The sequence below is a fragment of the Trachypithecus francoisi genome, unplaced genomic scaffold (genome assembly GCF_009764315.1).
Source record: "Trachypithecus francoisi isolate TF-2019V2 unplaced genomic scaffold, Tfra_2.0 Lachesis_group4, whole genome shotgun sequence".
Lineage (NCBI taxonomy): Eukaryota > Metazoa > Chordata > Mammalia > Primates > Cercopithecidae > Trachypithecus > Trachypithecus francoisi.
The window spans coordinates 1,146,312-1,171,638 of NW_022681469.1; the positions used below are offsets into that span (position 1 = coordinate 1,146,312).

Here is a 25,327-nt window from a genome sequence, read left to right on the forward strand (position 1 = left end):
CTGATGATCTTTCAAGGTACAATCAACTTCCTGTGAATTATTTTATAAATCATTGTTTTCTATGTATCCATCATCAAAAGTGATGGAGAAGTGTCCTAAACATACTGCCTTTCAGGGCCTTCATGCCGGTGACGTCATAACAGAAGCCACTGGGAATAAAATCATGCTCTTTCTCTTTGTTCATTAGCGAGATGACTCAGAGCTTTCTCCTCGTTTAAACACTAATTGAGCGCTTATTGATCTCTAAATCAAGGTGTCGTTATGACTTCTGCATTGTTAGGGTGGTAATGCTTCCTGTTTTATTGACTATGGTGGCACCGGCTCACAGTCCTTGTACTCATCATGCAGAACACCATAAATTCCCTGTCCACTCTGTGTTACTGAGCAGGTTTAATCAGAAATTCATTGCTTACCAATACCATTAACTAGCAGATTTATTTTGGAAATGTTTAAAAAACATATTTAACATACAAGAAATGGTGCTGGGTTAAGGAAATGGTTAAGGAAAGTTAGTTTCTGCCCTTTAGGATTTTACAGTTTTACTGGGTAGGAGGGAGAAAACAAACAAGCAAAAAATACAGTTAAAAATTTAAAGCAAGTTCTGTGATGCAGGGAACACAGAAAGTAAAGGCGCACTCATGCCAGAGGGAGCAGGTGGCCCAGGCAGGCTTCTGACAGAGGGGGTAGGTGGGCCCAGGCGTGGTCATGCCAGAGGGGGCAGGTGGCCCAGGCAGGCTTCCGAGAGGACAGCCTTGGAGGACGACCAGGAGGCACCTCCTGCAGGTGTACGATGTACGTAGGGTGCAGAGTGTCAGGAGCTCATTCCCCTCCCACCCCAGCCACATGAGTGAGCCCCAGGAGAAATGTGCCAGAGCTGAGCACACAGGAAAAGAGGATGAACTGCATTCAGAAAGGGATGGATGAACCCATTCCAGGGAGAGGACTGCATTCAGAAAGTGATGAACTCACACCAGGGAGAGGAGACCACAGCTTCTTTCATGCGCATTGGAATGGAAGAAGTGAGAGCCAGTCACAGGAAGCGGGGAGAATTCAGCCTAAATTTTAGGAAGCACTTTGAGAGACAGGCTGCACAGAGTGAGTGTCTGCACCCCCACCTCTTTCCTGTGGGCTTTCACTGAGTACGTGAGTTGGGGCACCAGGGATGGAGGAGGGAGGGGGCTGGGAGAAATCCTGAAAGGAGTGCCAGGCCTCTACAGTGTGTACCACGGTGGCCTTCTGAAGGCTGGGGGCAAGAAAGCATGGTGGAAAAACATCTGTTGCATCTTTCTAAGGATGCAGAAAGCCAGGGTGGGACCAAGAGGGAAGAGAAGCTTCAGAAACTCACAAACTGACACTTGGACCATAAAGCAGAGAGAGCTCCCCTGAGGTTGAGAAACCTGGTGGCTGAGTGCAGAGCATAAAGGGATCTCGAGTCTCACTGGAGCCCAGACCCAAGCACAGGCAAAGAAGGCAACTGAGACCCAAAGGATGGAAAATGTGTACAATGGAAACTCGAAAGGCAGGAAAGCTGGCATGGTCATGTTAATATTAGACAGAGTGGACTTCAAGACTAATAGTGTTATTCATGATAGAGACACTCTGTGATGACTAAATGGTCAATTCATCAAGATGCTATAGAAAAATTTTATGAACCAATTTCAGAGCTTCAAATACATAAAGGAAACATAAGAGAATAGTAAAGACAGAAACATATAAGTCCATCATGAGCATTAGTGACTGAAACTCTCCTCTCTCAGTAACTGATTAAACAAATAGATAAAATATCAGTAAGGATAGAGAAGATTTAAACCACAACATTAACCAATATAAGCTAAGTGATGTTTATAGAATGATATACCTAAAAACTACTAAACACTCATTCTTTTTAAGTATATTATATAGAATATTTCCCAAACTAGATCAAATGCTGGCCATAAAATAGGTCTCAATAAATGTCAACAGATCAAAATCATACAGAGAAAGATTTTAAAAGAAAACTGCAGATTATTATTCTTCAGAAATATAGAAACAAAAATTCTAAACAATTTTTATCAAATTCAACAATATGTAAAAAAGAATACTGCATCATTATCAAGGCAGATTTATCCCAGATATACAGGATATGTCAAACATTTGAACATCAACCAACATAACTCACCATAGTAACAAGGAAAAGAAACACTATGTGATGGTCTCAGTAGATACTGGAAAAAGCATTTGACAAAACCCAGCATTCATCCTTGATGGAAACCTCCATCTAAGATTACACCAAACGGCAAAGGGCTGAATGCTTTCCACTTATAATCTGGAATTAGACAAGGATGTCTGCTCTTACCTCTTCTATCCAACATTGCATTGAAGATCTTTTTTTTTTCTTTTTCTTTTTTTTTTTTTTTTTTTTGAGACGGAGTCTCACTCTGTCGCCGGGGCTGGAGTGCAGTGGCCGGATCTCAGCTCACTGCAAGCTCCGCCTCCCGGGTTCCCGCCATTCTCCTGCCTCAGCCTCCCGAGTAGCTGGGACTACAGGCGCCCGCCACCTCGCCCGGCTAGTTTTTTGTATTTTTTAGTAGAGACGGGGTTTCACAGTGTTAGCCAGGATGGTCTCGATCTCCTGACCTCGTGATCCGCCCGTCTCGGCCTCCCAAAGTGCTGGGATTACAGGCTTGAGCCACCGCGCCCGGCCTTTTTTTTTTCTTTTGAGATGGAATTTCATTCTGCTTGCCCAGGCTGGAGTGCAGTGGCACGATCTCGGCTCACAGAAACCTCTGCCTCCTGGGTTCAAGTGTTGCTCCTGCCTCAGTCTCCCAAGTAGCTGGGATTACAGGCACCCACCACCATGCCCACCTAATTTTCGCATTTTTAGTTGAGACTAGGTTTCACCATGTTGGCCAGGCTGGTCTCGAACTCCTGACCTCAGGTGATCCACCTGCCTGTGGCATTGAAGATCTTAGCCAGTGCAATAAAACAAGAAGAAAGGAGAGGCATTCAGATTACATGATAACCTTTGTCAAAAATTTGGTGGAAGCTACAGAAAAACTACTAAAACTAGTAAATATAGCAATGCTGTAGAGTGCAAAATCAGCACACAAAAATTAATTTATTTCTGTGTACTAACAACAATTAAATATGAATTTAAAAATATTTATAGTAGCATAAAAATTATCAAATAAGGTTGAATCTAAAATATGTGTAAGACAATGTACAACCAAAACTACAATACATTGATTAGAATAATTAAATAAGACAAATTAATGGCAATATATGCATGGTCATGTGTCTAAAGACTCAATAGTGTTAAGGTGGAAATTACCTCCAAATTGGTATTGATATAACACAAAAACACAATCCTTAAAAAACTTGATAACTAGAACTTTGTCAAAATTTAAAAATTTTCTTCTTCAAAAGAAGACACTTCTTTGAAAGACACACAAAAGAATGAAAAGCCACAGACTTAGAAAAATACTTGCAAATAGTACTTTTTACGATTAAAAAAAGAATTTCAGAATGTGTAAAACTCTCTAAAAACTAAAATAAAAAGCAGCACATTAAAAATTGACATCTTTTTTTTCCAAGACAGTGGATTGGAAGCAGTGTTAGCATGCCTCTCCCACTTGGAAAGACAAAATAGTGTGTAAAGATTCACACCGTGAACTTTTTTCCAAGCAGCAACACCAGAACTTGACAGGAAAACGGAAAGAAACCACAGAACCGTTGAAAGCAGTGGCAGGCTGCAGCCGACACTGTGAACTAAGGGGAGAACTGGAAGCCCCACAGTGTGAGGGGGAGACACTGCCTCTGAGACATGCACCCCCACTGGGGAATTCAGCCCATGGGGGTGGGACCTTAACCCAGTGCTAGAACTGATTTAGGGAGCAGTGGAGAATATAAAGTAGGAGACGCAGCAGGAAGATCCCTGTGTGCATTCCCAGTCTCCAGCATGGATTGGGGAGGCCATCCTGCCTCACAGGAGACCTTGCGGAAGTCTGCCCGCCGACTCAGGCTGGGGCCACAGGTTGAGAGAAGCTCCCAACTAAAATTTGCAATCTAATCTCGAGTAGGGACAAAATCCCTTGGCCATAACTCAGCAGGGAGTGGGAAGCACGCTGCAGCCACAAGCACAGGATCTGGAACCTGGCTTTGCTACTGGACTGGGATAGATGTGACCTGAAAGCCACACTTCCTGTCTCCATGATGATTGGGACAGTATCTCACATCTCAATATTAGTGTTGAATGTAAATGGCCTAAATGCTCCATTTAAAAGATAACAGATTGGCAGAATGGATAAAAAGACACAAGCCAAATATCTGCTATCTTCAACAGATTCACCTAACACATAAAGATGCATATAAAGTTAAGGTAAAGGGTAGTAAAAGATATTCAATGCAAATGGAAACTGAAAGTGAGCAGGAGCATTCTTATATCAGATAAAACAGACTTTAAAGCAACAACAGTAAAAAGAGACAGAGAAGGTCATTAAATAATGATAAAAGGGCCAATCCAACAAGAAGATATTACAATTCTAAATGTATATGCACCAAATGCTGAGCTCTCGGATTCATAAAACAATTACTGCTAGATGTAAGAAGTGAGGTAGGTAGCAACATGCCAACACTGGGGAACCTCAGTACTCAACTGACAGTACTGGACAGATCATTGAAACAGAAAGTCAACAAGGAAACATGGACTTAATCTACACTCTGGAACAAATGGACCTAACAGATATTTACAGAACATTCTAACCAAGAACTGCAGAATATACATTCTCCTCATGAGCATATGGAACATTCTCCAAAATAGACTAGATGAAGAAAATGTGGTGCATATACACCATGGAATACGATTCAGCCATAAAAAGGAATGAGATAATGTCCTTTGCAGGGACGTGGATGAAGCTGGAAGCCATCATCCTCAATAAACTAACACGGGAAAAGAAAACCAAACACTGCATGTTCTCACTTATAAGTGGGAGTTGAACAGTGAAAACACATGGACACAGGGAGGGAAAAAACACACACCAGGGCCTGTTGAGGGGTGAGGGGAGAGGGGAGGGAACTTAGAAGACAAGTCAATAGGTGCAGCAAACCACCATGTCACACGTATACCTATGTAACAAACCTGCACGTTCTGCACATGTATCTCATCTTTTTAGAAGAAAAAGTAATGAAACAAAAAAAGACCATATACTAGGCTACAAGACAAGTCTCAATACATTTTTTAAAATTAAAATTATATCAAGTGTCTTCTCAGACTGCAGTGGAATAAAACTAGAAATTCCAAAAGGAATTTTTTTAACTATACGAATACATGGAAATCAAAAAATATGCTCCTCAATGATTTTTGGGTTAACAATGAAATCAAGATGGAAGTTTACAAATTGTTTGAAATGAATGATAATAGTGACACAAGTTATTGGGATACAGCAAAAGCAATGCTAAGAGGTAAGTTTACAATGCTAAATGCCTACATCAGAAAGTCTGAAAGAGCCTAAATTGACAACCTAATGTCACACATCAAGTAACTAGAGAAATACGAACAAACTAAACCCAAAGCTAGAAGAATAAAAGAAATAACAAAGATCAGAACAGAGCTAAATCAACTTGAAAGAAAGAAACAAATAGAAAAGATCAGTGAAACAAAAAATTGGTTTTGTGAAAATATAAGTAAAATATAAATAAAATTGATGGACCATTAGCAAGATTAATCAAGAAATGAAGAGTGAAGATTCAAATAAGCTCAATTACACCACAGAAATACAAAAGATCATTCAAGACTCCTATGAACACCTCTATGCACACAAACTAGAAAATCTAGAAGAAATGAATACACGAATATATTCCTGCAAGCATACAACCCTCCTAGATTAAATTAGGAAGGAATAGAAACCATGAACAGACCAATAATAAGCAGTGAGATTGAATCAGTAACTTAAAAATTGCCAACAACAACAAAAAAAGCCCAGGACCAGATGGATTCACAGCTGAATTATACCAGACACTCAAAGAATTGGTACCAATTCTACTGAAACTATTCCAAAAGATCAGGAAAGAGAGAATCCTCCCTAACTAAGAAGCCAGGATCACTCTGATACTAAAATCAGGGATAAAATAATGAACAAAAGCAAACTATAGACCAATACTCCCGATGAACATAGATGCAAAAGTCTTCAACGAAATACTAACTAACTGTACCCAATAGCACATCAAAAAGATAATACACCATGATCAGGTGGGTTTCATCCCAGGGATGTAGGGATGGTTTAACACATGCAAGTCAATAAATGTGATATATCACATAAACACTTAAAAACAAACACCATATGATCATCTCAATAGATGCAGAAAAAGCATTCGATAAAACCCAGCATCATTTCATGATAAAAACTCTCAACAAACTCGGCATAGAAGGGACTTACTTCAAAATAATAAAAGCTATATATGACAAACCCACAACCAACATAATACGGAATGGGGAAAAGTTGAAAGCGTTCCCCCTGAGAACTGAAAGAAGAAAACTTCTATTGAACATAGTACTGGAAGTCCTAGCCAGAGCAGTCAGAAAACAGAAGGAAATAAAGGGCATCCAAACTGGAAAAGAGGAAGTCAAACTATTGCTGTTTGCCAATAATATGATCAGATGCCTACAAAACCCTAAAGACTCCTCCAAAAGACTCCTAGATTTGATCAATGAATTCAGGAAAGTCTCAGGTTACAAAATCAGTGTACACAAATCAGTAGCACTGCTATATACCAACAATGACCAAGCTGACAATCAAATCAAGAACTCAATCCACTTTACAAGGCTTCAAAAAATAAATAAAATACCTATCAATACGCTTAACCAAGGAGGTGAAAGATCTCTATACGGAGAACTACAAGACATTGCTGAAATATATTGTAGATGACACAAACAAATGGAAACACATCCCATGCTTATGGATTGAAAGAATTTCATGAAAATGGCCACACTGCCCAAAGCAAACTACACATTTAATGAAATTCCTATCAAAATACCGACATTATTTGCATACAGCCCCCAAAAATAGCCCAAATAGCCAAAGCAATCCTAAACAAAAAGAACAGATCTGGAGGCATCACATTACCTGACTCCAAACTATACTACAAGGCTAGAGTCACCAAAACAGCATGGTACTTGTAGAAAAGTAGACACATAGACCAATGGAACAGAAGAAAGAACCCAGAAACAAACCCAAACACTTACAACCAACTGATCTTTGACAAAGCATACAAAAGCATAAACTGGGGAAAGGACACCTGTTTGATAAATGGTTTTGGGAAAACTGGATAGCCTCATGTAGAAGAATGAAACTGGATCTCTATCGATGCAGGGTAAGGAGCCCCAAAGTGGGGCTTAGCCCACCAGGGTTCTTGGCTTTGCCTAGGAAAGAATTCAAGTGCAAGCTGGAGATAGAAGAAAGCAACATTATTGAAAAGGCAGTGTTACAGCTCTGACAATGGTTTAGCTCTGTGACTGCTCTTGCAGAGCCAGGCTACCCCATAGGCAGAGAGTAGCAGCTCAAGGAGGCTTTGCAGTGGTATTTATAGCCACTTTTAATTACATGAGGGTAAAGAGTGGTTTATGCAGAAATTTCTAGGGAAGGGGTAGTAACTTTTGGGTCATCAGGTCATTGCCATGGAAAGGGGCAGTAACTCCTGGGTGTTGCCATGGTAAGGGTAAACTGACATGGCATATTGGTGGGTGTGACTTATGGAAAGCTGCTCCCAGCTTAGCCCTGTTTTAACTAGTCGTAATTTGGTTCAGTAACCGAGCCCTGCCTCTGAAGTTGAGTCCTGCCTCCTACCTCATTATCTCTTACCTTATACAAAAATCAACTCAAGATTAATCAACAACTTAAATCTGAGACCTGAAACCATACAACTTCTAGAAGACTAGGAAAAAATCTTCTGGACATTGGCCTAGGCAAAGAGTTCATGGGTAAGACCCCAAAAGCAAATCCAACTAAAACTAAAATAAATTGGACCTAATTAAACTGAAAAGCTTCATATAGCAAAAGAAATCATCAGACGACCCACAAAATGGGAGAAAATATTTGCAAACTATGCATCGGACAAAGGACCAATATCCAGAATCTACAAGGAACTCAATTTAGCAAGAAAAAAAAATAATCCCATTAAAAAGTGGAAAAATGACATGAATAGACATTTCTTTAAAAAAGATATTCAGATGGGCAACAAACATATGAAAAAATGCTCGACATCACTAATCATCAAGGAAATGCAAATTAAAATCACAATGAGATACCACCATACTCCTGCAAGAATGACTATTATTAAAAAGTCACAAAACAATAGAGTTGATATGACTGTGGTGAAAAGGAAACACTTATCCACTGTGGGTGGGAATGTAAATTAGTACAACCTCTGTGGAAAACAGCATGGAGATTTCATAAAGATCTAAAAGTCGATCTACCATTTGATCCAGCAATCTCACTACTGAGTATCTATCCAAAGGAAAAGAAATCAATGTATCAAAAAGGCACCTGTACATATATGTTTATTGCAGCACAATTCACAATTGCAAAGATATGGAACCAGTCTAAGTGCCCAATGACCGATGAGTGGATAAACAAAGAAAATGTAGGCCAGGTGCGGTGGCTCATGCCTGTAATCCCAGCATATTGGGTGGCTGAGGCGGGTGGATCACAGCGTCAAGAGATCAAGACCATCCTGGACAACATGGTGAAACCCTGTCTCTACTAAAAATACAAAAAATTAGCCAGGTATGGTGGTGGGTGCCTGTAGTCCCAGCTACTTGGGAGGCTGAAGCAGGAGAATCACTTGAACCTGGGAGGTGGAGGTTGCAGTGAGCCGAGATTGTGCCACTGCACTCCAGCCTGGCAACAGAGCAAGACTCCATCTAACAAAAAAAAAAAGAAAGAAAAGAAAATGTAGTGTATATATATACACCATGGAATACTACTCAGCCATGAAAAAGAATGAAATAATGTCTCTTGCAGCCACTTAGATGGAGCTGGAAGCCATTATTCTAAGTGAAGTAACTCAGGAAAGGAAAATTGATTACCTTATGTTCTTACTTGTAAGTGGGAGCCAAGCTATGCATATGCAAAGGCAGACAGAGTGATCTAATGGACTTTGGAGACTCAGAAGTGGGAGGATGGGAGGGGAGAGAGATTAAAAAAACCTACATACATGTGCATTACTTGGATGATGGGTGCATTAAGATCTGAGACTTCACCACTGTTCAGTTCATTGATGTAACCCAAACCATGCATACCCCAAAAGCTATTGAAATAAAAAAAATGGGCAAAAAGATTTGAATAAACACTTCACCGAAGAGGACAAATGAGTGACAATTTAGTGTGAAATATTCAGTATCATTCCTCGTTATGGAAATGAAAATTGAAATCACAGTGAAATACCACTACAAACCTGTAAGAACGGCTAAAATTAAAAAAAAAAAAAAAAAAAAAAAAAACTGACCATCCTATGTATTGGCAAGGAGGTGGAGAAGCTGGACCTCTCATATGCCACCAGTGGAAACGTAAAACATTCACAACGATTTGGAAAACGTCTTGACGGTTTCTTCAAAAGTGAAATATCTACCTGTCTGTGATCCCTCCACCTCACTTCTACTCAAGATAAATGAAAGCATGTGTGCATTCAAAGATTTACACATGAATCTTCATTGTAACTTTCAGTCCCGCTTCTCAAGATAAGTGAAAGCATGTGTGCAAAGATTTACACACGGATCTTCATGGTAGCTTTCATAGTAAATGCCCACAATTGAAAAAACCCAAATGTCTATCAGAAAGTGAATGGACAAAGAAATTTTGTTTGATCCACAAAGTGGAGTGCTACTCAATAATACACTGGAATGAGCTGTTGATGCACAAAACAGCACAGTGAGTCTCATGTCTGTTGACCAAAAGACAAAAGAGGACCTATTGTTATAATTCCAGTTTGGAAAGCTGTAGAAAATGCAAACTGGATTATAAGGGACAGAAAGCTGGTCGGGATTGCCTGGAGCTGTGGACAGGGATGGGAGAGGGCAGCGTCTCCAGGGCACCGGGACGTGTTCAGGGTGATGGACGTGTTCGTTGTCATGCCTCCTGTACTGTTCATTGTATGTCAATTATACTTAAATAATGCTGCAAAAGGAAAAGACAAGTAACCCCACACAAAAATGTATAAAAACTTTTATACATATAAAAATGTATAAAAACTTCATAAAAAGATATACAAATGGCCAAAGAAGGCATCAAAGGTGCTGAGCATCCTTACTCACAAAACCATAAAGAACGACGACTTCATGTCACTAGATTGGCTAAAATTAAAAAAAAAAAAAACTATAAAACCAACTCTTGATGAGGACATAGAAATTCTCAAATTAGTGGGAATGCAACACAAGCTGTTGTCACCTGTATTTGGAAGCTGCTTGAAGGCTAAAGATATGTCTGTTCTTGGACTCAGCAGTTCCCTTCTTGATGTTTACCCAAGAGGAGGGACGCCTGCGTTCACAGGAAGGCTGGCCCATGACTGCCCCCAGTGGCTTTATCCAGAACAGCCCCAAACTGTCACCACCCAGATGCGGTCAACAAGCCCACCTTCCCCTGTCCCTGTTCTGGAGGGGGCCACCATAGGGGATTGTGTTTGGGGACACAGCTTCCCTCACAGCCCTCTGCTTAGCCATGCCACCTGGAGGAGCAGGTGTGGAGGCACACAGCGATGAGGACCGTGGCCTCCACATATTGGATGCCACATGCACGATGTTCATTTGAGTTTTTTAAGTTTACCCCCTCATGCGATTGTTCTCACGACCTTTGGTGGGAAGCGGAGCTCTGGTGGAAAAGTGGCCCCAGGGCGTGGTGTTCTGCTCCCAGCATACACAGTAGTGTCTGAGGCAGAGCAGGCTGATGCATGCTGGCCACTGTCATCCTGACTGTCACCCTGGTTTCCTCCCGGACAGTCCTGTCCCTGCCCTCCACTGAACACTCGCAGTGACAGGTGCCACCCCCCTGCACTAGCAGCCCCTCCACGCCCAGACCTGTGCTCCATGCAAGCTGGCCTGCTTGCTGTTCCTCTGTTCACTAGGCGTGTTGGGTGTCTGAGATGTGACAGACGCACAGAGGCTGGGGAGAAGGGCTGCGTCTTAGCTCTGCCCTGTCCTTGCTGCAGGATCTTCTTTCCTCATACGCAAAATGTGGATAATCGTGTCTGTACCATCAAGTCACTGAGAGAGTTAGAGAAAATTAAGGCAGGTAAAGCCGAAAACAGCCTGGTGTAGCGCTCCGTGAATAACAGCCCCGTGGTGATGCCTATCCCTCCATCCTCCGGGTGGTTCTGAGTCAGTTGACCTCTAATCCCAGGCCAAGGTGGACGGGATATGGATTGGAACTCGCTGCTCTAATCATGCCCTGTGCTTTTCACTTGCCAGGTAGGAGGCTTTGGGGTGCAGCGTCTGGAAAGGCCAAAATGCAAACAGGAGCCAGAAGAGTGGCAGAAGGAAGAGTGGTGGGCGGAGCAGGGTGGGCTGAGAGCAGCGCTGGCCTCACGGCATCGTGAGTCTCGGAGCAGGACGGGGTGAGAGCAGCGCTGGCCTCATGGTGTTGCGAGTCTTCCGATAATTCCAGACTCGCAGAATGCATCGTCATTAGCAGATATCCAGGCGTTCACATTGGCAGTTCGTGATACTGTCAACTCGCTACAAATGTGTTGATCCTAAGTTGTTTAGGACTTAACCTCTTCAACCTCATAGATTTTGTGAACTCTAAAAACCATGCGGGGTCATGTTTTTCAATCTGAGAGCTCTATACCTTGGCTGCAGAGACAGCACAGTATATGCTAGTGTGAGACCCCGCTGCTTCCCTGAATACAAAAATGTTATTTTGTCTTGGAGACAGCGCTGTCGGTAAGAATGACACCACCATTATTTCCCCTCCACATGAGTGGGCCACTTAGAGCCTGAGCACTGTTAAACGCTGACACTTTCTACTGTGTTAAGACAGAGACAGAGGCAGAGACACGCAGAGAGACAGAAACAGAGACAGAGACAGAGACACAGAGAGAGACAGAGAAAATAAATGAGCTGCCAGAATCACCTGTCTAAGGCCTGAGACGGAAAGGCACAGTGAAGTCGTCCCAACCCCACATTCACGAGCCGGAGCTGGAGCTGCAGCCTTCCCATCTCAGCAGCCAAACCTGGCCGCATCCAGTGCCAGCTCATTAGGAAGCCTGCAGACAGCGCTGCGGCCGTGTGCTTTGTCAGGCCGGCAGCAAGCACGCCGTGATCAATGTGCCTGTCAGTGCTGCCTGCGGGCGGTGAGACAGGGAGAAAACGTGTGTTATGTGGTCAAAAGATGTCCTGACTTGGGCTTCCTAATTTGTTTTGGATCCTCGGTGCAGGAGAACAGCTGATGAGCATGGGCAGAGACCAGTGCGCACACAGGAGTCTCCTCCACTCAGCGTCTCCCGCTGTGTGGGACTCCCCAGACCTCCTGGCCTTCCTGTCAGCCTGAACTCATAATTGTGCCATTGGGACTGGGCTGGGTGGATCTCCAGGAGAGACATGTTTGTCAAAGGAAGAGGCCTGATTTTTAGCCCTGGTACCCCTGCCCCAGTAAAGTTGGGATTGAGGAGAGTCACTTCCTCAATGGTGTCACTGTTTGACAGGTAAGGGGTACAGTGCAGGGCATGGCTCTATGAACTGCATCAGCTGGCTCCAGGAAGCAGCTCTGATTTCCTCCACCTGAAGAGAATCACATTCTTCCAAAACCAGGATTGCTTTTCTGAACCTCTGTAATAGTATTCTTTCAATTATGGTTGTTAACATCTGTGACTCAACTCCTATTTCAGTCTGCAAGATGTATGAGGACAGGGCCACGTCTGAGTTATTCTTCCTTCACAGAAGTCCAGGGCTTGGCACACAGCAGCAGTAGAGGTTTGATGCTGCTGACTGTGGGGGTGACACTGATGGTGGGATGCTGCTGTGGATGGTGTGGTGATGATGGTGCTGCTGCTGCTGCTGATGGTGATGGTGGGATGATGATGGTGGGCATGCTGCTGTTGATAGTTGAGGTGATGATGGCAGGGACGATGTTGATGGCGGAAGTGATAATGGTGGGGATGCTGCTGTTGATGGTGGAGATAGTGGAGATGCTGTTGTTGATGGTGGAAGTTGTTGCAGGAAGTCAGGGACCCCAAACAGAGGCACTGGCTGAAGCCGCAGCAGAAGAACATAAATTGTGAAGATTTCCCAGACATTTATCAGTTCCCAAAATTAATACTTTCATAATTTCTTATGCCTGTCTTTACTGAAATCTCTGAACATAAATTGTAAAGATTTCATGGACATTTATCACTTCTCCAATCAATACTCTTATAATTTCCTATGCCTGTCTTTAATCTCTTAATCCTGTCATCTTTGTAAGCTGAGGATGTATATCACCTCAGGATCATGTGATTATTGTGTTAACTGTACAAATTGTTTGTAAAACATGTGTGTTTGAACAATATGAAATCAGGGCACCCTGAAAAGGAACAGAACAACAACGATCTTCAGGGAACAAGGGAAGATAACCTTAAGGTCTGACTACCTGAGGGGTTGGGCAGAATAGAGCCATATTTTTCTTCTTGCAGAAAGCAAGTAGGCGAAATATTGCTGAATTAGTTTCCCAGCAAGGAATAACCCTGGGGAAGGAATGCATTCCCAGGGGTAGGTCTGTGAGTGCCGCTTTGGGAGTGTCTGTCTTATGCGGTTGAAGATAAGGGATGAAATACACCCTGGTCTCCTGCAGTGCCCTCACGCTTACCAGGATTGGGAAATTCCAGCCTGGTGAATTCTAGTTAGACTGGTTGTCTGCTCTTGAACCCTGTTTCCTGTTAAGATGTTTATCAAGACAATGTGTGCCCAGCAGGACATGGTACCTCATCAGTAATTCTAATTTTGCCCTCTGCTTTGCGATCTTTTATTGCCCTCTGAAGCATGTGATCCCTGTGACCTCTCCCTATTCATACACCCCTCCCCTTTTGAAATCCCTAATAAAAGCGTGCTGGTTTTGTGGCTCAGGTGGGCATCACGGAACCTGCTGATATGTGATGTCACCCCTGGAGGCCCAGCTGTAAAATTTCTCTCTTTGTACTCTTTCTCTTTATTTCTCAGACTGGCCAACACTTAGGGAAAATAGAAAAGAACCTACACTGAAATGTTAGGTCCTGGTTCCCCTGATAGGAAGTGATGATGGTGAGGATGCTGCTATTGATGGTGGAATGATGCTGATGGTGAGGGTGATGATGGTGGGGATGCTGCTGTGGATGATGGGGTGATGATGATGGTGAAGATGTTGATGGTGAAGATGCTGTTGTTGATGATGGGGTGATGATGATGGTGAAGGTGTTGATGGTGGAGATGCTGTTGTTGATGATGGGGTAATGATGGTGAAGGTGTTGATGGTGGAGATGCTGTTGTTGATGATGGGGTGGTGATGGTGAAGGTGTTGATGGTGGAGATGCTGTTGTTGATGGTGGAAGATGATGATGGTGGGATGCTGCTGTGGATGGTGGGGTGATGCTGATGGTGAGGGTGATGATGGTAGGGATGCTGGTGATGATAGTGGAGATGCTGTTGTTGATGGTGAAGGTGATGATGTTGAGGATGCTGCTTTGATGGTGGGATGATGCTGATGGTGAGGGTGATGATGGTGGGGATGCTGTTGTTGATGATGGAGTGGTGATGATGGTGAAGGTGTTGATGGTGGAGATGCTATTGTTGATGGTGGAAGATGATGATGGTGGGGATGCTGCTGTGGATGGTGGGATGATGCTGATGGTGAGGGTGACGATGGTGGGATGTTGGTAATGATGGTGGAGATAGTGCAGATGCTGTTGTTGATAGTGAAGGTGATGATGGTGGGGATGCTGCTGTGGATGGTGGGATGATGCTGATGGTGAGGGTGATGATGGTGGGATGTTGGTAATGATGGTGGAGATAGTGGAGATGCTGCTGTTGATGGTGAAGGTGATGATGGTGAGGATGCTGCTTTGATGGTGGGATGATGCTGATGGTGAGGGTGATGATGGTGGGGATGCTGTTGTTGATGATGGAGTGGTGATGATGGTGAAGGTATTGATGGTGGAGATGCTGTTGTTGATGGTGGAAGATGATGATGGTGGGGATGCTGCTGTGGATGGTGGGATGATGCTGATGGTGAGGGTGATGATGGTGGGATGTTGGTAATGATGGTGGAGATAGTGGAGATGCTGCTGTTGATGGTGAAGGTGATGATGGTGGGGATGCTGCTATTGATGGTGGGATGATGCTGATGGTGAGGGTGATGATGGTGGGGATGCTGCTGTGGATAGTGAAGATGACGATGGTGGGGATGCTGCTGTGGATGGTGGCATTGACACTAATGGTGATGATGATACTGCTGATGACTGCCATTTATCAAGTTCCTCCTCTGAATTGTGTGCTGAGCGAGGCACTTTTACCTATACTCTCCCTAATCCTCACAGCAGGTTTTAAAAGAAAACAGAATTATTTTTCTAGTTTTGCAGGTGGTGAAAGTGAGGCTTCAAGTTTACACAGTTTACACAGAGCTGACAGGATTGGGCCAGTCTCTCAGTGAGCCTTCTTTCCTGCTGGATTTTTCATTGTGTGGGCGACTGGGTTCTACTTCTCCTCGTATGGAAATGCAGTGGGTTGAAGAATATTCCCAGTAGAATATCATGTCAGCTTAAACATTAGCAGACTTTGGCAGAAGCTCTTGAATGCTTCATACCCACAGCTGGGCTACCCCAGAGATGCTCAGCCGGATTTCTCTTACACATAGTTTGAAGAATTCGTGCACAGGAATGTCCATCACATGTACTGGAAATTGGCCCATATCCATGCCTTTAGGCTGCTAATTTCCAGGTTTGGGCAGCTATGGTCTTAAAAATTATTCCACATTGTCTTTGGAAACCTCCCATCGTTGGTATGTTGAACTGAGACTGAAAACATCTTCACAATAGGGTGTTTGAAAATGAGTCACAGAATTTTAAACTCAGAGCTGAGAGTGGAAGAAGAAGTCTAATTGGATAGTTCCTCCTCAGTTGAGGTATGGATTTTCTGACTGCTTTAAAGAACATGAAGGTATAGGCCAGGCATGGTGGCTCACGCTTGTAATACCAGCACTTTGGGAGGCCAAGGTGGGAGGATCACTTGAGGTCAGGAGTTAGAGACCAGCCTGACCAACATGGTAAAACCCCGTCTCTACTAAAAATGCAAAAAAATTAGCTGGGCATGGTGATGTGTGCCTTAATCCCAGCTGCTCAGGAGGATGAGGCAGGAGAATCACTTGAACCCAGGAGGTGGAGGTTGCAGTGAGCTGAGGTCACGTCATTGCACTCCAGCATGGGCGACAGAGTGAGACTCTGTCTCCAACAAACAAACAAACAAACAAAATAACAAACAATGAAGGTATAATAAGGTAAAGTAAATAATAGTAATAAGAGTAGTAGTCATAGCCATTAACTCTCCCGTGCCAGATACTATTATTATTACCCTTGTTTTACAGATGACTTAAATAAGGTGCTGAAGCACTAAGGTTGTAGCATTGGTGGTGGTTTAAACCCAGGCAGCTGCAGAGCCAGTTCCCTTTCCTTGGGGACCTCAAACCACAAAACAGCCAGTCAGCGGGAGAATACTTTACTTCACTGCCCATATTCCCAATTCTCAGGTCCTCTTGGTTATGGGATGGTCACTACCTTGGTGAGGAACACCGCAGCGTCTGCAATCATCTATGGAGTCGCCGGAGTGGCTTGCGAAAATCGATGTTTGCTATTATTTCTACAGGCTCTGTTGTTTGTGCTAACTACTGAAATATTCTTTTTCCTTTTCACCGTAATTTGATTCAGAACATAAACCAAAAATAGATTGTTTATCCAAGTCTACTGCACCGATCACACTCTGCTGTGATTGTGTAATGCACTGAACCTAGTCAGTCCTGCACCTGGAGCTTCCAACTCAACTTTAATTAAAGGCCCTTTGAGTGGAAGCTCCAGGTTACTGCATTCATAGCAATGAGGGGAGAGCCGCTTGCAGACACATAACGAGGGATTTGGACGCAGATCCCCAGCCCCCAGCACGGCAGCTGACCAGGTGTTCAGAGACAGCCTGTGCAAGAGGGAGTGCAGGCTGAGCTGGAGATTGACACTTACACCCAATTTGTGGGAAATTGCTGCAGGGGCTGTTTGTTGTGGTGGCACTCACTGTCTCTCGCTCGGTCTCGCTCTTTCTCACGCTCTTTCTCTCTCACATATTCTCTTTCTTAAGGGAAGAATAGTTGATTTCAGCTAGTCCTTGGACAAAATTAAAACAATTTGGATGATAGCTAAAGTCCCATCACTTTAGAAATAATAATTAAAATATCTTAGAGATAATGGCTGGGTGCAGTGGCTCATGACTGTAATCCCAGCACTCAGGGAGGCTGAGGCAGGCCCATCACTTGAGGTCAGGAGTTCGAGACCAGTCTGGCCAACATGGCAAAACCGCATCTCTACTAAAAATACAAAAATTAGCTGGGCACAGTGCCACATGCCTGTAATCCCAGCTACTCGGGCGGCTGAAGCAGGAGAACCGTTTGAACCCCGGAGGTGGAGGTTGCCGTGAGCTGAGATGTGCCACTGCACTGCAGCCCGGGCGACAGTGAAAGACTCCATCTCAAAAGAAAAAAAAAAATCTTAGAGATAATGTCTGATTTCCTTTTCTGACAGAAGAAAATTGAGTCTCTAGGGGTCAAGTGATTTGCCCAAGTTCATATATGAGAACTGAAATTAGAACCTGATTCAAACTGCCGGGCACGGTGGCTCACGCCTGTAATCCCAGCACTTTGGGAGGCTGAGGCAGGTGGATCACTTGAGGCTAGGAGTTCGAGACCAGCCTGGCCAACATGGTGAAACCCCATTTCTACTAAAACATACACACACGCAAAAATAGCCAGGTATAGTGTTGTGTTCCTGTGGTCCCAGCTACTTGGGAGGCAGAGACATATGAGAATTGCATGAACTCAGAAGGCAGAGGTTGCAGTGAGCTGAGATTGCACCACTTCACTCCGGCCTGGGTGAAAGAGGGAGACTCTGTCTCAAAAAACAGAAAACAAAACAAAACAAAACCCATAAAAAAACAAACAAAAAAACCCAACCTGTATCAACCCATTTCCCAACTCCCAGGTTGCTATTCAAAAATCTAACCCAGAGAATGAACCCAAATATTTTCAGAAATAGCTAGACTCAGGAGTCGGATCCCCTTACCTTACTGCCAGTGATGGCTGCACACCCATAGCTGGATGCTGAGGGGTCCACCTCCACTGACACGACATTGATCATGTGCCCCAAGGAGGTGCACGTAGAAAATATGAATGGATGGGATTTCAACTGTGTTGTCCACACACCCGTGCATGCCTCCAGGGAGCTCAGCGTGTATGTCCAGGATTCGAAAGTCTCTACGCTGGAAATTATTAATTTTCAGCTTGTCCATGACCTTTTGATGAAGCCCAAGTCCGAGGTAGAATATGGGAACTTTTCACATTTTTACAACTGCCCTAGAGGTGAGGAAAGCTGGGCCTTGGTTTGTCTAGTGACACAAAGTGTGATGAGGACATGTCCTCTTGGGGAATTTTACTAAATGAGTGAGGAGAAAATATAGACAGAAATCCCATGAAAGACTGTGAGCCAGGGCATTGATTAGTAAATGATGTGATAGGTAATTATCGAACAAGACACCCTGGCATCTTCCCTGCTGCAGAAGAACATCGCAGTTACAAGAGCAGGCAGCAAACATGTTTCGAGTCATCAGTACAGAAGTTGGAATGAAGCCTCCAGACAAGGCACTTGAGGCTTCTGCTGAGGGTTGCTGAAAGAGATATTCAGGTATTGGGGAGCAGCTTTTCAGAGTTAAAGTAAAGACCAGTGCAGGCATAAAATATGAACAGACATTTCTTCAGAGAAGAGGTAGGAGTAGTCAATAAGGGCACGCCAAGATGCAGCATCATTAGCCACCAGGGAGGCGCTGCCGAGCCTCTCAAATGTGCCTGGGAGCGGCTCCTCACATTGCTGGGAAAGCAGTAACCCCGAGCAGCCGTGCAAAGGACCATTAGTTAAAGCTGAGTTGGAGGCTCCAGGTGTAGGACATATACATTATGCAAATGACACAGCGCGGTATCGCTTTCCAACCGCTAGGATGACCATAATAAAAACAGAAGGACAGTAGAAAGAGTTGGCAAGGATGCAGAGGAACTGGGGTCTGCATCCATTACTGGTGAGCTTTTTCATGGTGCTGCTGTGCTGGAAAACAGCTTAGGAGTTCCTCTATCAGTTAAATATCGAGTTACCACGTAACATCCTCAAACAAACCCAAGACAATTGAAAACACATTTATACAAAGACTCATAAATGAATACTCAGAGCAACATTATTCAAAATAGCCAAAAGGTGGAAAAAAGCAAATGTCCATCAACTGATCGATGAATTTTTAAAATGTGGGATATACATGCAGTGGGATAGTACTCACCTTAAAGAGGAAGGACGTCCCGGCCCATGCCCCAGCATCCGCATGGGTGCACCTGAGGACATTATGCGGAGGGAAACAAGCCAGGCACAGATGCCACACGTGGTGTGATTCCATTTACACAAAACGTCCAGAAGAGACTCATCCATAGAGACTGAAAGTGAATGAGCAGTGTCGGGGTGGGAGGGAGGAACGGGGACGCTGCAAAGTGTCTTTTCAGGTGATGCGGATGTTCTGGACTTAGTAGTAATGTTTCACAACTCTGTGAATACACTAAAAACTGCTGATGTGAGTGAATTATCTCCATGAGGCTGTTATTAAAAATAACGCAGGAACAAATATGAAGTAGGGACCTGAGTTGGTCAGAGTGAAAATGAGAGTCCTGTTTTGGCTTTACATTTCAGAGACGTCCAGGGCTGTGTAGGACCTTGAAACCTGAGACCAAAGGGCATCTTGGAACCCCCAGGGCTGTTTAGGACCTTGAAAACTGAGACTGAAGGGCATCTTGGTGCCCCCGGCTAACGATGGAAATGTGACTCTTGCTCTGTTTTGCTCTCCTGCCCCTCCAGGGTGACGACCACTTCTCCAAGAGCATCCTGACCTATGTGGCCCACACGTCTGCGCTGACCTACCCTCCTGGGCCCCAGGCCCAGCTCCCCGAGGACCTCCTGCCGCGGACCCTCAGCCAGCTCCAGCCGGACGAGCTCAGCCCTAAGGTGGACAGCAGTGTGGAGAGACACCATCTGATGGCAGCCCTTGGTGCCTATGCTGCCCAGAGGTCCCCAGCTCCCCCTGGGAAGGGCAGCCTGGAGCCACAGTACCTTCTGCGTGCACCCTCAAGAATGCCCAGGCCCTTGTTGTCACCAGCCATCCCCCAGAAGTGGCCTTCAGCTCTGGGAGATCCTGAAGACCCCCCCAGCACAGGCGAAGGTGAGCCAGCCTGCTTGGTGTTTCTTGTTTGCTGACTGTTCTCTGTCCGGCCCCTCCTAGAGACAGACGCACTACATTCTTCCCACACGTGGGGTCTGCACACTGCACTCCCCCTGAGGATGTGCAGCAGGAGTGGGGCACGATGTGGGGAAGGGTCCCTTCGGTCCTTATACCCTCTCTGTGCTGGGAAGGAGTATGTGGTCATTTCAAGACCTGGGAATGCAGTGGACGGTGAGAGGCAGGAGGTGATCCTGAGGGTGGGACAGAGAAGGCGCTGCTGAGGGTGTGAGGACAGTTAACACAGCAGCCAGTGGGAGGGCGAGGTGATCCTGAGGGTGTGAGGACAGTGAAGGCGGCAGCCAGGGGAGGAGGAGATGATCCTGAGGGTCTAAGGATGATGAACGCAGCAGCTGGTGGGAGGGGGAGTTGCTCCTGAGGGTCTGGAGACAGTGTGTGTGTTCCCTTCTCACTTCTCGTTCATCCCTTCCCCAGATTTTACAATTTCACAATTTTACTGCTGAAGCTGATGGATGGGGCGGGGAACATGGCTTGCAGGATGGGTCTGGCCCACAGCCATTTTTGTTATGGAAAATTGAATACATTAAGTCCAGTGTCCTTTGTCGCTGAACTCACCCCTCCTGTGGCCCAGCATGTGGCCCTGGCCCATATTTATGGCGGTCGGCCACGTCTTCCAAAGCCCCGTCTGGATTTTGTGCTGCTCACCATGGGCTGGGTGAACAGTTTCGGCCTCGAGATGACCACTGTGCCAAGAGCGTGGCTTCTGGTGTCGCTACCTGAGTTAACCCATGTCAGGGCGGGCCCAGGGGAGAAGGGCGTTTGTGGGTTCCTGTGGCTCTGTGATATGGAGAAGGTTCTGACCCATTTATTTCCCAACAGCCTTTTCCCAAGACCATCCTGCAGTGGATTGTGATAAAATATGACTTCCCCTTTGGAGAAAACAAACACTAAAATGAAGTAGATAACAGTTTTCACAAACATTGCCTGAGCATCGCGTTATGTGAGTGCTCCATGATCCTTAAGTGAAGGCTGAATGGGAGCCGCTGAGAGCGAGCGTCAGCTTCTCTGATGTTTGCAGCCGGAAGCTCTCCTGCCCTCGCTCTTTCTTTGTTCATGCAGCCGTTATGGCAGTTTTTAAATAGAAGGAATGTGAAGTTGCAATTAGAGGGAAGGACGCATGACCATGACCAATGCTTTCTCCTTGTTCTGTCTTGGAGGAGAAGGACGGTGGAGGAGGCCAATGCTGCACTTGAGTGAGCGCTGCTGGAGCATTCATGGTGCTGTTGGCCACCGGAGCTGCCTGCCTGGAGTGGCCACTTTCCCTCCAGCACCTCTCCCTCTGGGGCTACGTTTCTTCTGTTCTAAGTCATGCTCTATTCTGAGAAACCCTTTTTCTTGATGGTCCTCCCTCCTGCGCTATGTACTAGACACAATCGAGGGTCTTCACTGCCTCCTGCGCTTTCGTGGGTACTGGATGCTATCAGGGGGTCTTCACTGCCTCTTGTGGGTACTAGACACCATGGGGGTCTTCACCGCCTCCTGTGCTTTCGTGGGTACTGGACGCTATCAGGGGGTCTTCACCGCCTCCTGCGCTTTCGTGGGTACTGGACGCTATCAGGGGGTCTTCACTTGTGACGTTGGGTCCCATGTAGCTGCCAAGCTCCCTTTCTCCTCCAGCTCAGTGTGGCCTCAGCCCTTGGCCACACGGCTGAGGTCCCCTTCAGCTTCTCGTCTCAGCCTTCCATGGCCCTCACCGGTGCCGGCTGCCCCTCCACCTGCATTCTTCCGCCTCTGTGCTCCTTCTAGTGGGGTCATGTTGGGTCGTCCTCTTCCTTCTCTAACCTCCCTTCTCTCTATCCTATCCCATCTCCCACAACTTAAAAAGCCCCATTCACCTCTGTCCTCATTACTGGGAACAGAAAGCAGTCAACATCCTCACCCCAATCAAAGGGAGGGAAACCCAGCTGGAGAGCCTGGTGTGGGTGAGCTCGCAGAGAGAATAGGGCATGCTGCGGCTCTGCGTGTCCTTCCCACACACGCTCCTGCTCTGCGCGCCTTTCCTGTGCATCCAGCGAGCTTCGCCTCTCTGCCTTGGCACCTTCTCCTTCCTCCCACACCCCAGGGTGTGGATCTTCGGATAAAGAGTCCTGAACGTGCTCTCTTCACTCTCCCGTGATCCCTACGATTTACACAATGTGCCTGGCATTCTTCCTGAGCTACCCTGCAATGCTGGTGATCTTCTGATATACAGTGTCTTCCCAACTGCACTATGTGCTTTAGAAAAGCATCATGTAAAACGTCAAATATGAAATACGCAGAGAAAATTGAGAACCCCATGCAGGTATCACTTATGAAACACACAGAGAATATTGATCACCTATGAAATAAGCAGAGAGAATTGAGAACCTCATACAGGCGTCACCTACGAAATATACAGAAAATATTGAGAACCCCGTACAGGCATCTCCTATGAAATATGCAGAGAGAATTGAGAACCCCATACAGGCATCACCTGTCTGCCACAAATGGTGACTCTCAGGCTTTCCTGATGCTCCTCTGCACCCACTACAGCCCCCTGCTCTGCCCTGGAACGATTTGAAAGCAAATCCAGACATGGAATGATGTCTCAAGATGAGAGGCCCTAGCTAGTTAGACATTCTCAACATACAAAGAGCAACTGCACCCAAGCAGGAAGGGAGGACCCTGCAATGATGTCAGGGAAGAGAAAACTTTTTTACAGGTCAGAGAGCAGGGCCACCCTCCTGCCGCACGGTCAGGTCCAACATGAGACCCTTGCTGTTCAGTCTTCAGAGAGTGAGAGAGAAGCCCCGACGCGTACCTGCTCCCGAAGAAGCAGTCAGTCAACGAGGCTGCAGGCTGCACACATACGACAAAAGTTCACCTGGTAAAAACTTTAAAAAGAGACCCTCTTCTGTCACTTATTCCTAATTCACATCTGGTCTCCTTCCAAAGAGCTTTAAAGCAGGTTCAATCGAAGGCCTATCTAAGCTGGGGTGACGGGGAGGACAGCAGGTGACGTGCAGTGGCCAGTGAAGGAATTTGGGGCTCATCCAGTTCAGCATCTCCAGTTTCCCCGCTTGACACCTGGCAGCCATGGACCTTGTTGCTGTCTCCATAGTTTGCCTTTTCCTGAATGTTCTGGGGTTGGAACCGTGCAATATGTGGCCTTTTCACAGTCACATGCCTTCAAGATTCCCCCGTCTTTTCATGGCTCAATGGCTCATTTCTCTGTAGTGCTGAATACTATTGTATTATTACATTATAATCCATAACATTCCATTGTATAGATGGGCCACAGTTTATTCGCCTACTGAGGAACATCTTGGTTGCTTCCATGTTTTGACGATTATTCATAAAGCTACCATCAGCACCCTCATGCGGGTTTTTGTACGGGTGTAAGTCTTCATCTTCTACTGGTAAGTACCGAGGAGTGTAGTCACTGGATCACATAGTAAGAGAATGTTTGGTTTGGGAGGCTACTGTCTTCCCCAGTGGCTGTGGCGCTCTGTGTTGTGTGTGTCACCAGCAGTGAATGAGCTGCTGTTGCTCCACATCCTCGCCTGCATTGGGTATTGTCGGTGTTCTGAGTTCTGGCCATTCTGAGAGGTGCGTGGTGGTGTCTCGTTGTCATTTTCATTCACATTTCCCTGCTGACGGAGGAAGCAGAGCATCTCCATGTGCTTGTTTTCCTCTGTGTATCTTCTTTGGTGAGGTGTCTGTGGTGGTCTCTGGGCCATATTTTAATTAGGCTGTTTGTTTCCTTATTGTTGAGTTTGTAAAGTTCTTGAATATGTTAGATATTGGTCCTTTATCAGACATCAGATACATCTTTTGTAAACGTTTTCTCCCAGTCTGTGGCTTGTCTTTTCATTCTCTTGACAGCGTCTTTTGCAGAGCATTAGTTTTTATTTTAATGAAGTCCAACTTACCAATTATTTTATTCATGGATTTTGCCTTTGGTGTTGGATTTTAAAAAGTCATCACCAAACCTAAGGTCATCTAGAGTTTCTCCTCTCTTACCTTTAAGGAGTTTTATGGTTTTTCTTTTTCTAATGAGTTCTGTGATCCATTCTGAGTTAGTTGTGAAGGGTGTAAGGTCTGCATCTGGAATTGTTTCTGTGCGTGTGGACGTCCAGTTGTCCAGCACCATTTGTTAAGAGGCGATCCTTTCTCCATAGCATCACTTTTGCTTTTTTTCAAAGCTCGGCTGACCTCATGTCTGTGGACCCATGTCTGTGCTCTCTGTGCTGTTTCATTGATCTGTTTGTCTGTGTCACCAACTCCACCCTGCCTGGATTCCTGTGGAGTTGGAGGAAGTCATAACGATGGGTGTAGTGAGTCTTAAGGACAGGTGTAGTGCGTCCTAACAATGGGTGTAGTGTGTCCTAACGATGGGTATAGTGCGTCCTAACGATGGGTGCAGTGCATCCTAACGGTGGGTATAGTGCATCCTAACGATGGGTGCCTGCATCCTAACGACAGGTGTAGTGCGTCCTAACGATGGGTATAGTGCATCCTAACGATGGGTATAGCGCGTCCTAACGACGGGTGTAGCGCGTCCTAACGATGGGTGCAGTGCGTCCTAACGATGGGTGTAGTGCGTCCTAACGATGGGTGCAGTGCGTCCTAACGACAGGTGTAGCGCGTCCTAACGATGGGTGGTGTTGTCCTCCACCTTTGTTCTTCTTCAGTATTGTGTTGGCTGTTCTGGGTCACTCGCCTCTCCATGTAAACTTTAGAATAAATTTGCTTGTATCCAAAAAATGACTTGCTGGGATTTTGACTGGGATTTCATTAAATGCATAGATCAAGTTG

The 25,327-nt window shown here is 45.3% G+C and overlaps 1 protein-coding gene across 2 annotated transcripts in view; it reads left to right on the forward strand.

Moving 5' to 3' along the window:
• Window positions 1-25,327, forward strand: part of PTPRN2 (protein tyrosine phosphatase receptor type N2) — a 981,520-nt gene that overhangs the window by 375,775 nt on the left and 580,418 nt on the right. For both annotated transcript variants that reach the window (XM_033192278.1, XM_033192279.1), the window contains one exon: window positions 20,113-20,473. In XM_033192278.1, the coding sequence (XP_033048169.1) occupies window positions 20,113-20,473 (361 nt within the window). The remainder of the gene's footprint in view (window positions 1-20,112; window positions 20,474-25,327) is intronic.